The sequence below is a fragment of the Lissotriton vulgaris genome, chromosome 3_1 (genome assembly GCF_964263255.1).
Source record: "Lissotriton vulgaris chromosome 3_1, aLisVul1.2, whole genome shotgun sequence".
NCBI lineage: Eukaryota > Metazoa > Chordata > Amphibia > Caudata > Salamandridae > Lissotriton > Lissotriton vulgaris.
The window spans coordinates 544,239,740-544,253,780 of record NC_141689.1 but is presented as its reverse complement, the minus strand read 5'-3'; the positions used below and the strand labels follow the sequence as shown (position 1 = coordinate 544,253,780).

Below are 14,041 nucleotides of genomic sequence, written 5' to 3'. Positions count from 1 at the left end.
GGGCTTGAACCCGCCCCTCTTCTCCATTGGCTGGCTTCCTAAACGGAGGCCAGCCATTGGAGGAGAGGGGCATCACTCAGTTCAAGAGGGGATTCGGGGGGGTGTTTTTGGTGTTTTCTCTCCCTGACGTCATCGGCAGAGAGCAGCCCCTCATCATGCTGCCTGTACACTCAAGTCAGTTCTCCGATTGGTGTTCCTAATTAACCAATCAGAGGGCCGACTGGCGCGTGCAGTCAGCGTGAGCAGACCCTGCCTCCTCTCCACACAGCGCAGCCCGGCCCAGGTGCAGAGGGGGAACTTGTGTTTCTTTGGTAGTGCAGCGCTTGTAATTATTTCCCCCACCGTTCGTTTTATTAATGTTGAGCCTCAGCGTGGTCTCACTCCCGGCAGCACGTGCTGTTTCCGGTCCAGGGAAGGCATGGCTTGGCAGTTCGGGCTGGACTGTTCCCATGAGGCACAGGGTCAGACTGATTTGCATATGGCCATGTCTGAACTGGGGTGGTGTGGAGTGCAAAAAAACGATGGATTTAGGCCCATATCTCTGTACTGGGGTGAATGTATGACATTGTTCTGCATTCTGTCTATCAACTGTGTTTTTTGTTTTTTAAATGTAAGCACGGTACGGGGTTTTTGCTTTACTCACACATCCTCCCATAGACATTTGGACAAAAAAATCATAATTGTGCGCTTTCTTATGTTAGATATTTTAAAAACGACAGTAGTTAAAGGGCGCCGAGGTAACATTTCTAATATCGAACGTGTGGACCACAATACAGTAGCCATGTTCAATTAGATGGCCGTGTTCAAATGGGAAAACATTCATCAATGTATTAGAAGAAAGAAAGTGCCAATAAAAATAGGGATATTTCTGTTCAGGGGGTTATTCAAGCAAGGGCCGGCAAGTGAAAGCAATGTGAGGTAAATAAGGGGACAGAGAACTATCTGCTTCGACCATCACATCCCTCTGACTGAAGCCTAAAAAAACACTCCCCTTCCTTTATGGAAGTTTCCCATTGTTTTTCGCCCTCAATGTCATTCACCCAGATGTGTCTGACATAGAATCCGTTGACTTAAAGCAGGCCACAAAGCAATTACAGAGACCTCACTTGTGCTAGCCTCAAAATTTGACTTTTCACATATTGTGAAGAATTCACAGACTTGTATTGTATTTTATTGTGCTTTGCATTTATTTAGCGCCGACCAACTCTGAAAATACGTACATATTACCTATGCCTAATAACGTAAGAAATGTAATCCGTCACAAGACAGACTCAAGAACTCAAAAGTGTACCTTTCCCGCCTGGCAGCCAGAGCGGTTACACACATCACAGGTAGATCTGTTTGTAAAGCGCCTTTCTCGTCGTCTGTGAAAGATGCAAGTTCTAACAAGCATTTACAATGCAACGGTCTTGCCTTTGGAAAAGTTAGAGCTATTGGCATTGTTAATGACAACATTTTCATTTATGTGTTGGGCTTGAAAAATGACATTGTCATTTACAATGCCAATAGCATAATCTCTCACAAATCCCACACACAAACACACAGACCCACACAGAGCAACACACACACAGAGCGCCCCACACACACACACAGCGCCACGCACACACACACAGAGCACCACAGACACACACACACAGCGGGGGCGCCCGTGGACAAGGTAAGCGATGCTTCGAGCGGGAGTGTGCGGTGAATCTCGCTCCTGCCCCCACAGTCCTTGCACATCTTTCCGGAGCTGCTCGGCCTTGCTCGCCTCCCCCCACTTCCCTCTGCCCGCAGCCCTCCTCCGTCCTGCTCTCGCCTCCCCCCTTCCCGCAGCCCTCCTCCGTCCTGCTCTCGCCCTCCTCCTGGGGTGTGGCGGCCGAGGAGCCCCCCGAGAACAGCCCGCGCCCCACCACCAGCCCCGAGCTGCTGCTGCACAGCGGGGGCTCCGGGGACAAGGTAAACGATGGTGTGGGCCGGTGGGAGTGTGCGGGGAATCTTGCTCCTGCCCCCACAGTCCTCGCATAGGCTGTCTCCGTTGTCCCCTCCGACTGTTTCTAACCTCTAACCCCAGACCCGTTGTTGGACCACATTTCCCAGCCCCCGCTCCCACAACTGTTTTCACTCATTCCTGAATTTCCTCCCAACGCTCTAGCTGTTCCTCACCCCCTGTATCCCGCACATAGGTCTCCACTCCACCCTGTACCCCCTACCAGACCCCTGTCACTCCCTCTGCGGGGTCCCCATCTAAATCCGCTTGACTGCACAGCTTGAAGGGCGACATCTGTTTTAAACACTTGTTTTCCTTATTTCTGCCTTTACAAGCTAGCTCAATTTCGCAATCGGGTATTTTAAACTGAGGCCTTCCTTACCAGCAGCATATTTTGTTTCCTACTTCATGTTGAACCGCCGAGGCCGCAGGTGGATCACGTGAAAGGCATGCCTTTGTATAGTGCTTGGTGTTTCAACTTTCCGATTTGAAGCGCTGTAAATAGCAGCTGTTGCTATTGCCTGTAGGAAGGTACATCCTGACTATGGTTGCCCCCAACTTTTTGCCCTGTGTTTTAGCTGGTTTTGGACATAGTCGACCTGGGACCCTGCCAATCAGGACCCCAGGCCTACTGCTCTCTCTTTAAAATGGATTCCATGTACCCTAGGTACATTTCCAATTGGTACTGGGCCACCCTATCAGACCCTGTAACTCAGGGCATGGGTGTACCCAGGGCTGCCAGGGGCTGCAGCATGTATTATGCCACCCCTGGCTGGCCTCTTAAATTTGACACAACTGGCTGCATGACAGCTGGGGCAAAGTTGTGTAATCACCCTTTGCTGTAGGTGTAGTATACCTATACCTAACCCTAAAATGGACACACAGATTCCTATCAGTCACTCCTATGGCAGGCCTTGACAATCCTGAAGGCAGAGTGCTTGGAATCGTGTGAGATGGTGCTCTGGCATGAGCTGAGCCTGTCTGCAGCTTGCGGAATCAAGTCCTAATAGCTGTTCCATGATAACGCATACCATATACTCTTAAGTGCATTATAATCCTCGCGGTTAAATGCTATCTTTGGTATTGCTTTATCAAAACATGTCGAGTAAGGTGTCATACGAATTGGAATACTAACCCCTCGCCAATTCTGGCGACGGGGTTAGCATTCCACCCTTCTAGAGGGACACGACATGTATGTAACTGTGAACCCCGGTTAAAGTTAACTGAAGCCTCAGCTCCACAAAATGGATGCTGCCACCACAGACACGAGTCTGACCCCCTGCAGCTGGGAGTCCTTCCAGTGAGGGGAGCCTGGACAAAGGGTTTCCTGTCAGGGGCGGTGCTAGCACCGTCCCAGACATGGTTTTGTGTATCCTGGGTAGGCAGGGCTTTTCAGGAAGGTGACTGCTGAGTGGCACCCCGGTGCTCACTACGCATAGGCCAGTCAGAACCAGTTCCAGGGGCACACCAGCCCCTGGCCTGGGGAAGTCCGGCAGGGGAGAGGGGTGTAACCACCCCCCACCTAGTCCCACCCATAGGCAGGACCTAGTCACCGGGTCAGCCCCCTTTTTTAGTATAAAGATGGGAGTGGGCCCCCTGTTAAAATTAGATCATCTTTGGAATCAAGATACCACTTTCTTCGAAAGGACTTCACGATTTCTTCTTCAAGATTCTCCCTTGTGGCTAAGGAGTAGTCACCCTGCATCAAGCGGGCACCATCCTAAAGAACACTGCGGTCTGCTGCAAGTCCTTCATCACGAATCCGACGACCCAGCTCGACGAGACCCGGCTTCCCTGGCACCTCTGACCTCTACTCACCTCTACAGCCAAGCTGAGAACCGTGAGTGCGACGAGACCTCAAGGGACCGACGATCACCAAGACTGCACGACATCTTTACTGCAAGCCCACCGTGTCCTCCACTGGTGAGTGCTTTGGGGTCCGAGAAGCCCCGACCCTGCGCAGCTCCAGCACCCAAGATCAGCCTCCCTGCATCTCCACGATCTGCGTGGGGCCCTTCTGCTGTTTGCTGTGCACCGCGTTGTTTGGCTACTAGCCGGCTGGCTTGTGGCCTTCTGAACGACGCCCAACGACTTCACGACTGCTGGTCTGGTTGCTCCAGGCTGGCCCTTGCTTCCTTTTTCAAGAGAGGCACCCCGGACCCTCCTGGTCCACTCCAGACGCCATTTTAGGTCCACCGCGTGGGCTTGAATTTGCCAAGGCTTTGTTGCCCAATCCTGGGTCCAGCGACGCCGACAGCTTCCATCTTCGTGGGACAGCTCGATCCTCCATCCTGGTCGCCGACAACGCCTCCTGGTCCGTGAGATCTTCGAGTCAAGCGTCACCCACTCACCTTGTCGAGGTGGCTACCATCCGGTGCCCTCCTGGTGCCCACTGACTACTGGCTAGTAGTCTCGAACTTGGTCCCCTCTGCTTTCAGGTGTCATCTGTCTTCGAGATCCAGGCTTGGATCCAACTGAACTTTCTTCACTGGTCACCGGCCAGCATCTTTTCTTCCGGCTCCTGGTCCGTCTACGAGGATTCCCGACGTCTTTTCAGACCTATGCAGCTGCAGCCCCTGGGCTAGGTAACTTCGGCATTTCGGTGCCCCAGCATAGCCTCACTATCCAAGGGTCAGAATCTACTTTCGTTTTCTCCCTACCAGGTCGGGTTCGCCCGAGAACACTAACTTTCTAATTCCTAGCTACCATAGACTTTTGTCCCGCATCTCGCGTGAGAGTGCACACACTGCACCCGAGTCCCCTAGGTCTCCTAGAAGTAATCTAACGATTCCCTAGTCAAGTCCTAGCGATTCCAAAAGCTATTAGAACTGTACTTACCTGCTAGGAATTTCGCATTCCACTTTCAGAGTATATGGTTTTCCGTGCCCCTCGGGCATTTGTATATACTGTGCTAACTTAAGTATTTTTGTAAGAGTTTTGGTTTGTGCTTAGTACCCTGTCCTCATAAAGAGTACAGGGCTGTTGTGATCTTTAAATAAATAACTGTTTATTTTCATAACACTTGTGTGGTGTCCTTTCACTTGGTATTCAAGGGGTATATGTGTGGTAAACAGCTGGCTTAACACGCCCTCTCGAGTCTTTAGCCTTAGACTGCTCGTATCCACGCTACTAGGATAGCTGGTCTATAAGGTTGACTTACAACCAATCATCAATAAGGGTTGCTGGACTGATACATAGTGTTCACTAGAATAGTGAGCACTGCATATCAGGCCACCTTCTCACATTGGTGAGCAGCGGTTGGGATTTGAGCTTGCTGTTGTTTTACCACACGTATCCTAAGAATATCTTGTTGAAAGATCACATAAGTACTGTTAGGTACATATAACTAAAGCTTAGAATACTCTGAGTTCTACTGAACCAGCTGTTGTAGCTCCTCAAGGCTTAGCACACCTTGGCTGCAACTCTAGCAAGGGACCAGTAGGTAACACATAGTGTAGGTAGGTGCATCACTTACACCACACTAGAAGCAGTATGTCGGTCACAGGAGGAAACACTGAGTCTCCCCTTGTGTCAGTTGACCCTCCACAGGTCATCCCTTCAAAATATACTGCTCTTAGCTTCCATGAGATGAGACAAGTGTGTACTCTCAGGAAACTAAAACAGGGGTCTAACCCCACCACTTCCTTTCTGATTGGTCTCTTAGAGGCCTATGATGCCAGTAGGGCTGGTAACCCAGACCCTTCTAATCCAGATGGAAGTTTGCCCTCCTTACAGGGTCCCTTTGATATCCATCCCCTCCATGAGGCAGATGATGCTGAGGAGGAGGATGAGTTGTCTGGGGATGAGGCAGATAAGGGACAGCTAGAAGTCAGTAGACTAAGCAGGTCCAACTTAAGCAGACATGAGCTTGGTACTGGGGGACCCCTGGGCCCACTCTCAGGTCAGCTTAACATTGGGAATGGACGAGTTAGGTCTCTATCAAGAGGCTCTAACAGATCCTTTCGAACCAATGGCTCTCTCAACTCTTCTCACAGAGGGATTTCTTCCCCTAAGAGGAGAGTGTATGAAGCTGAAGAAAGGGCAATCAAACTGAGGATTGAAAGGGAAGAACTTGCCCTGGCCAAAGAGAGACTTGCCCTTGCTAGAGAGCAAGAATTATGTGGGCTACAGCCCACTGGTGGCAGCAATAAACCTAGCAATAGGGAAAGGAGTTTTGATACAAAGCACCTGAATAAGATAGTGCCCCCCTTTAAAGAAGGGGATGACATCCACAAATGGATTACTGCTTTGGAGAGAGCCTGCACTGTGCAGGGTGTTCCCCAAAGTAAGTGGGCAGCTATCTTGTGGCTCTCCTTTGATGGTAAAGGTAGAGATAAGCTCCTCACCACAAGGGTGGAGGATGCTAACAATTACCAGATCTTGAAGAATACACTGGTTGATGGGTTTGGTTTAACCACTGAACAATACAGGATGCTGTTCAGAGACACCCAGAAAACTCAGTCTCAAGATTGGACTGACTTTGTTGATTGTGCCACTAAGGCTTTTGAAGGCTGGCTACTGGGTAGTAAGGTTACTGATTTTAAAGGATTGTATAATCTAATTATGAGGGAGCAAATCTTAAATAATTGTCAGAACCAGCTATTACATCAGCACCTGGTAGACTCTGAGTTGACCTCTCCACAGGAATTGGGTAAGAGGGCAGACAAATGGGTCAGAACCAGGGTTAGGCCTAAAAACCAGGGTGGTGACCAGAAAAAGGAATCAACCAAGCCTCAAGAGAAGGGTGGGGATAAATCTACAGAGAAGACTTCCCAAGGGCCCCAAAACTCCAACAAGGGTGGTGGGTCCCAGAACACTCCTTCAGAACAGAAGAAACCTTATTGCCATACCTGTAAACAGGTGGGTCATTACAAAAGTGATGCCAGTTGCCCTAAAAATGGTAATAAGGGAAATATACCCCCAGGTAATACTCCTAAACCTCCTGTTACCACTAGTGGTAATCCCCCAGGTGGTGGGAGTGCCCCCAAGAATGTGGTGGGCATTACTTTGGGCCAGCAGGAGGACTATGGCCTAGCCAGGTTCCCTGACCACACTCTTGTCTGTGAGACTGGCATGGGGTTTGCCAACTTCACTACTGGACCCCACATTTTGGGAAAGTATAGACAAGAAGTTTTAGTGAATGGTCAGAAAGTTGAGGCATTCAGAGACACAGGGGCCAGCCTCACCATGGTGAGTGACCATCTGGTCCCCTCTGCTCAACTGACCCCTGGTTTTACTTATCAGGTGACAGACATTCATGGAGTGAAGAGAAGGCATCCCATGGCAGTAGTCAAGCTCAGTTGGGGTAATGTCACAGGGCCCATGAGAGTGGCAGTGACAGATAACCTACCTGTAGATTGCTTACTGGGGAATGACCTGGAACTCTCAGCATGGGCTGAGGTGGAGCAAGAAACTCACTCCAGAATGATAGGCCTATCCAGACAGGTTAATGGGGCAGTAATAGCTACAGCCCCAGTCCAAGCACCATTCCTCCCTGAAAAGGTTGGAAGGGCAGTGGTAGCCACTGCCCAGGCTCAGACAGACTTTTCAGAACAGGATAGGAGGGCTGTGACAGTCACAGCCCAAACACAAACTGAGTGCCCTCCTGAAAAGGTTGGCAAGGTTGAAATGGTCTCAGCCTCTACTCAGACAGATAGTGAGGTTGTGAAGCCTGAAACAATGGATCACTCCACTCAAACAGAGAGCATTGAGGAGGAAGAAGAGTCTTCCCCCTCCCAGACACTAGGTGAGAGCCAGCCTCCTCAGGGAACTGACTCTACCCCTGTTGAAGGAACTGCCCCAGAGGTAGTCAGGCCTAGCCTGGCAGAGCCCCTGATGGCAGTGGACCCTTCCCAGGTGGGACCCAGTCTGGAGCAGGTAACCTGCACCTCTCTACCCTGCCTCAGTCAGCCCAGGGCTGAAGAGGTCAGGGAGGCCAGTGGTGGACCCCAAAGGGCCCCCTGTCCAAAAGAACCCCTTAATCAGCAGATTAGGATCACTGAAGCTGGTAAACCTAGCCAAGTGAAAATAAGTCAGACTCCTGAGGGATCCCCCTTAAAAGTAGTTAGGGAACTCCCACAGCTGGACACTGTTGGGCACAGCCAAACATGGGGCCTAAAAACCCCAGACCTGACCTGTCCCTCCAGTAAGCCAAACAGAGGGACTCAGCCTCCCGCTTTAGGTAGCCAGAGGCTGACCCTGAGAGCTCAGTGCATCTCAGCTAAAGAAAGAAAGGCCCATATGATGGATGGTGATTGGAGGAAGTTGAGCCCAAAGGTAGAGGAGCCTCACTTCAGTACTCCATCCCAGCATCAGCCTTTTGCTTTCCCAAGACACACCAGAGACAGAGATTCCCTATGGTGGAGACCCTCAGATACCCTTAGGGTGAGGGGTTGCCTAGTGGACCATGACACAGGGGGAAACCAAGCCAGAGCTGGTACTTCCTTATATGGCCACTTAGGTAATAGAGGCTTACCTGGACAAGGATAGCCTTATCTCCTTTCGTTTGGGGGGGGGTTGTGTAGGAAGGTACATCCTGACTATGGTTGCCCCCAACTTTTTGCCCTGTGTTTTAGCTGGTTTTGGACATAGTCGACCTGGGACCCTGCCAATCAGGACCCCAGGCCTACTGCTCTCTCTTTAAAATGGATTCCATGTACCCTAGGTACATTTCCAATTGGTACTGGGCCACCCTATCAGACCCTGTAACTCAGGGCATGGGTGTACCCAGGGCTGCCAGGGGCTGCAGCATGTATTATGCCACCCCTGGCTGGCCTCTTAAATTTGACACAACTGGCTGCATGACAGCTGGGGCAAAGTTGTGTAATCACCCTTTGCTGTAGGTGTAGTATACCTATACCTAACCCTAAAATGGACACACAGATTCCTATCAGTCACTCCTATGGCAGGCCTTGACAATCCTGAAGGCAGAGTGCTTGGAATCGTGTGAGATGGTGCTCTGGCATGAGCTGAGCCTGTCTGCAGCTTGCGGAATCAAGTCCTAATAGCTGTTCCATGATAACGCATACCATATACTCTTAAGTGCATTATAATCCTCGCGGTTAAATGCTATCTTTGGTATTGCTTTATCAAAACATGTCGAGTAAGGTGTCATACGAATTGGAATACTAACCCCTCGCCAATTCTGGCGACGGGGTTAGCATTCCACCCTTCTAGAGGGACACGACATGTATGTAACTGTGAACCCCGGTTAAAGTTAACTGAAGCCTCAGCTCCACAAAATGGATGCTGCCACCACAGACACGAGTCTGACCCCCTGCAGCTGGGAGTCCTTCCAGTGAGGGGAGCCTGGACAAAGGGTTTCCTGTCAGGGGCGGTGCTAGCACCGTCCCAGACATGGTTTTGTGTATCCTGGGTAGGCAGGGCTTTTCAGGAAGGTGACTGCTGAGTGGCACCCCGGTGCTCACTACGCATAGGCCAGTCAGAACCAGTTCCAGGGGCACACCAGCCCCTGGCCTGGGGAAGTCCGGCAGGGGAGAGGGGTGTAACCACCCCCCACCTAGTCCCACCCATAGGCAGGACCTAGTCACCGGGTCAGCCCCCTTTTTTAGTATAAAGATGGGAGTGGGCCCCCTGTTAAAATTAGATCATCTTTGGAATCAAGATACCACTTTCTTCGAAAGGACTTCACGATTTCTTCTTCAAGATTCTCCCTTGTGGCTAAGGAGTAGTCACCCTGCATCAAGCGGGCACCATCCTAAAGAACACTGCGGTCTGCTGCAAGTCCTTCATCACGAATCCGACGACCCAGCTCGACGAGACCCGGCTTCCCTGGCACCTCTGACCTCTACTCACCTCTACAGCCAAGCTGAGAACCGTGAGTGCGACGAGACCTCAAGGGACCGACGATCGCCAAGACTGCACGACATCTTTACTGCAAGCCCACCGTGTCCTCCACTGGTGAGTGCTTTGGGGTCCGAGAAGCCCCGACCCTGCGCAGCTCCAGCACCCAAGATCAGCCTCCCTGCATCTCCACGATCTGCGTGGGGCCCTTCTGCTGTTTGCTGTGCACCGCGTTGTTTGGCTACTAGCCGGCTGGCTTGTGGCCTTCTGAACGACGCCCAACGACTTCACGACTGCTGGTCTGGTTGCTCCAGGCTGGCCCTTGCTTCCTTTTTCAAGAGAGGCACCCCGGACCCTCCTGGTCCACTCCAGACGCCATTTTAGGTCCACCGCGTGGGCTTGAATTTGCCAAGGCTTTGTTGCCCAATCCTGGGTCCAGCGACGCCGACAGCTTCCATCTTCGTGGGACAGCTCGATCCTCCATCCTGGTCGCCGACAACGCCTCCTGGTCCGTGAGATCTTCGAGTCAAGCGTCACCCACTCACCTTGTCGAGGTGGCTACCATCCGGTGCCCTCCTGGTGCCCACTGACTACTGGCTAGTAGTCTCGAACTTGGTCCCCTCTGCTTTCAGGTGTCATCTGTCTTCGAGATCCAGGCTTGGATCCAACTGAACTTTCTTCACTGGTCACCGGCCAGCATCTTTTCTTCCGGCTCCTGGTCCGTCTACGAGGATTCCCGACGTCTTTTCAGACCTATGCAGCTGCAGCCCCTGGGCTAGGTAACTTCGGCATTTCGGTGCCCCAGCATAGCCTCACTATCCAAGGGTCAGAATCTACTTTCGTTTTCTCCCTACCAGGTCGGGTTCGCCCGAGAACACTAACTTTCTAATTCCTAGCTACCATAGACTTTTGTCCCGCATCTCGCGTGAGAGTGCACACACTGCACCCGAGTCCCCTAGGTCTCCTAGAAGTAATCTAACGATTCCCTAGTCAAGTCCTAGCGATTCCAAAAGCTATTAGAACTGTACTTACCTGCTAGGAATTTCGCATTCCACTTTCAGAGTATATGGTTTTCCGTGCCCCTCGGGCATTTGTATATACTGTGCTAACTTAAGTATTTTTGTAAGAGTTTTGGTTTGTGCTTAGTACCCTGTCCTCATAAAGAGTACAGGGCTGTTGTGATCTTTAAATAAATAACTGTTTATTTTCATAACACTTGTGTGGTGTCCTTTCACTTGGTATTCAAGGGGTATATGTGTGGTAAACAGCTGGCTTAACACGCCCTCTCGAGTCTTTAGCCTTAGACTGCTCGTATCCACGCTACTAGGATAGCTGGTCTATAAGGTTGACTTACAACCAATCATCAATAAGGGTTGCTGGACTGATACATAGTGTTCACTAGAATAGTGAGCACTGCATATCAGGCCACCTTCTCACATTGCCTAACTTGCTTGTGCTGGTTTAATCGACCTCGAGAACATAAGCCGAGTGAGCTAGGAGGTTGAACAGATTTCTGTTTGAGTGGATGTTTTATTTCATACTTCGAGCTGCACAGCCGGTGGTGTTAAACATCATTCTCTTTTGGGTTTAACGGCATACTTGTTTGGCCTTGTGTTTTGTCCTTTAAAAATATTTTCCATTTGGCTTTCAACTCCAATACTATGTACTGTATGAAGAAAGCGACTGCTGCCCCATAAGGCCCACCTTGTAAGCTTCGTTTGGTGTAGTTTGCACTTTTCTCTTTGCTGCTATAAGTAGGCGAGAGCTGAGCACTAAAATACTTTTCCAACTATGTTATGTGTGGCTCTCTCTGTGTGTGGCGCTCTGTGTGTGTGTGGGGCTCTGTGTGTGTGTGTGTGGGGCTCTGTGTGTGTGTGTGGGGGGGGCTCTGTGTGTGTGGGGGGCTCTGTGTGTGTGGGGGGCTCTGTGTGTGTGGGGGGCTCTGTGTGTGTGTAGGGCTCTGTGTGTGTGTGGGGCTCTGTGTGTGTGGGGCTCTGTGTGTGTGGGGCTCTGTGTGTGTGGGGCTCTGTGTGTGTGTGTGAGGCTCTGTGTGTGTGTGTGTGTGTGGGGGGCTCTGTGTGTGTGGGGCTGTGTGTGTGTGTGTGGGGGCTCTGTGTGTGTGTGTGGGGGGGCTCTGTGTGTATGTGGGGCTCTGTGTCTGTGGGGCTCTGTGTGTCTGTGGGGCTCTGTGTGTGTGTGGCGCTCTGTGTGTGTGTGGCGCTCTGTGTGTGTGTGTGTGGCGCTCTGTGTGTGTGTGTGGCGCTCTGTGTGTGTGTGTGTGTGTGTGGTGCTCTGTGTGTGTGTGTGTAGCGCTCTGTGTGGGTCTGTGTGTTTGTGTGTGGCATTTGTGAGAGATTAAGCTACTGGCATTGTAAATGACAGTGCCATTTTTCAAGCCCAACACATAAATGAAAATGATGTCATTAACGATGCCAATAGCTCTAACTTTTGCAAAGGAGAGAACGTTGCATTGTAAATGCTTGTTGTGGTACTGATTTAATGGAGCCAAACTTCATCTAAAACTAGCCTAGGAAAGTAGCGGTCATGCAGGCTTTCATCTCTGATTTTCACAAACGACAAAAATGGCCCAATTCTCAACCATTTCTCTTCAAATTTGACCTAGAGTCAATGGTCCTGGCTTTTAACTTTGACTGCTTGGGCTATGGAATGCACACTAAAAAGTGTTTGCTTTTTTAGTTGGTGAATTGATCTAATTAGTGAAAGCCAATGATTGCTAGTTGATCCAAGCAGCTAATCACCAATTCTTGTGATCAGCATTTTCTACTTAAAGTCATACCCAGTTCGAGGGACTCCTTTTGGTTGCAGGTTCCGGTCACTAACAGAAACAAACGTCAGACTTACGGCAAGCCCTTCAGACTGCAGCGATGGGACGGCTCTAGGTCCGCTTTGGTTTCTCCTCCGTATGGTGGGGCAGTCGCTGATCTCGAACCGTGCCTGATGTCTGGAACTGGCTGTCAGTAGACATCGTGCCTCTGAAGTTTTTCTTGCAATGATAATTTCTTCATCCTCACATTTTCTCCAAATGATGCAATGCACTATTGTATTTCTTATGTGTATTTAACAATTATCTGAAAAAAGTAGATTGAATTTGATTGTTGGCCATTTACCTTATATTTCGAGCCACATATCGGACATGTATACATAACACTGAACACCTGCTTTGAAGGTTTCTTAGGTTTAATTCTAGTACATGTTGTGCTCCAAACCACGAAAGGTGATGCTTAGGCAGACATAACAGCTGTCTCTTTTCCGCCAGTATAGCTCCATGTGTCTTCGGCTGTAGGTACAGTTGTTGGTTACTCTCTTGTAATTAAAGACAGCCCTCGGTAATGAAGAAGACTGACAAACTACAAGTTTGCCTGTGTTTATTTGTGGACTTTTGAATGATTTATTGCATCTTCCATCCGCAGGTTGTGGGACGACGGCATCATTGACCCTGCGGACACCAGGCTGGTGCTGGGCCTGAGTCTAAGTGCCGCATTGAATGCCCCCACACAAAGGACACAATTTGGAGTCTTCCGGATGTGATGGTGCAAATGGTGATATGTGGTGATGGACAATATAAAATCATAGTTTTCAAAACTGAATAATGTTATAAATTTATGTGAATTAAAGCTTTTTAAAAAAACACAATGTTGATGTGGGCCATGTTTTCATCATACTGTTGAGATGTATTATGAACGTAAAACAGGTTTTGTTGGTTTTCGCCACATCCAGTTTTGTGGCTAGATTCTTGCAGTAGGCTTTTTCATGTTACTTTTGGCACATTTGCTATTTGGCGCTACTTGTGGACACTCGAGAGCAGCCCTTGCTTGTAGCATTATAGCAATGCTTGTTCAATTATATTTACACTTGATTTTACATTGTAAGCGTTTCTTATCAGCTTAGGCTAGATGGATACATGAATAGCATTTTACTAAAGGACAATTATATGCTTATCGTTTTTCTCTATCAGTTGTTGGTGCATTTTTTCTCTCCTGTGTCTGTACTGTCACTTCTTGTAATCGCTTTTCACGTGTGCTTTCACTTCTTGTGATCGCATCTCTAGCTTTTTGTGTTGTCCAGTTAGTTTTTGTAGTACGTCTCTGTTATCATTTTTTGCATTTGTATTTTCATTTTTTGCAAAGTAGGGCTTGTCTCCTTATATTATTGGGGCTAATTGCAGCAGTTCAATGCCTACACCATTGTTTCTTTTAGATAAGGGCCTTGCCCTTGAAAGAGACCGAGAGAAGAGAGCATGACAGAAAG

At 49.6% G+C, this 14,041-nt stretch overlaps 1 protein-coding gene across 1 annotated transcript in view; it reads left to right on the top strand.

Moving 5' to 3' along the window:
* Positions 1-13,426, top strand: part of MCCC2 (methylcrotonyl-CoA carboxylase subunit 2) — a 264,869-nt gene extending 251,443 nt beyond the window's left edge. The window contains exon 17 of the mRNA XM_086960805.1: positions 13,204-13,426. Within this exon, the coding sequence (XP_086816931.1) occupies positions 13,204-13,321 (118 nt within the window). The 3' untranslated portion in view covers positions 13,322-13,426. The remainder of the gene's footprint in view (positions 1-13,203) is intronic.
* Positions 13,427-14,041: the final 615 nt, after the last annotated feature.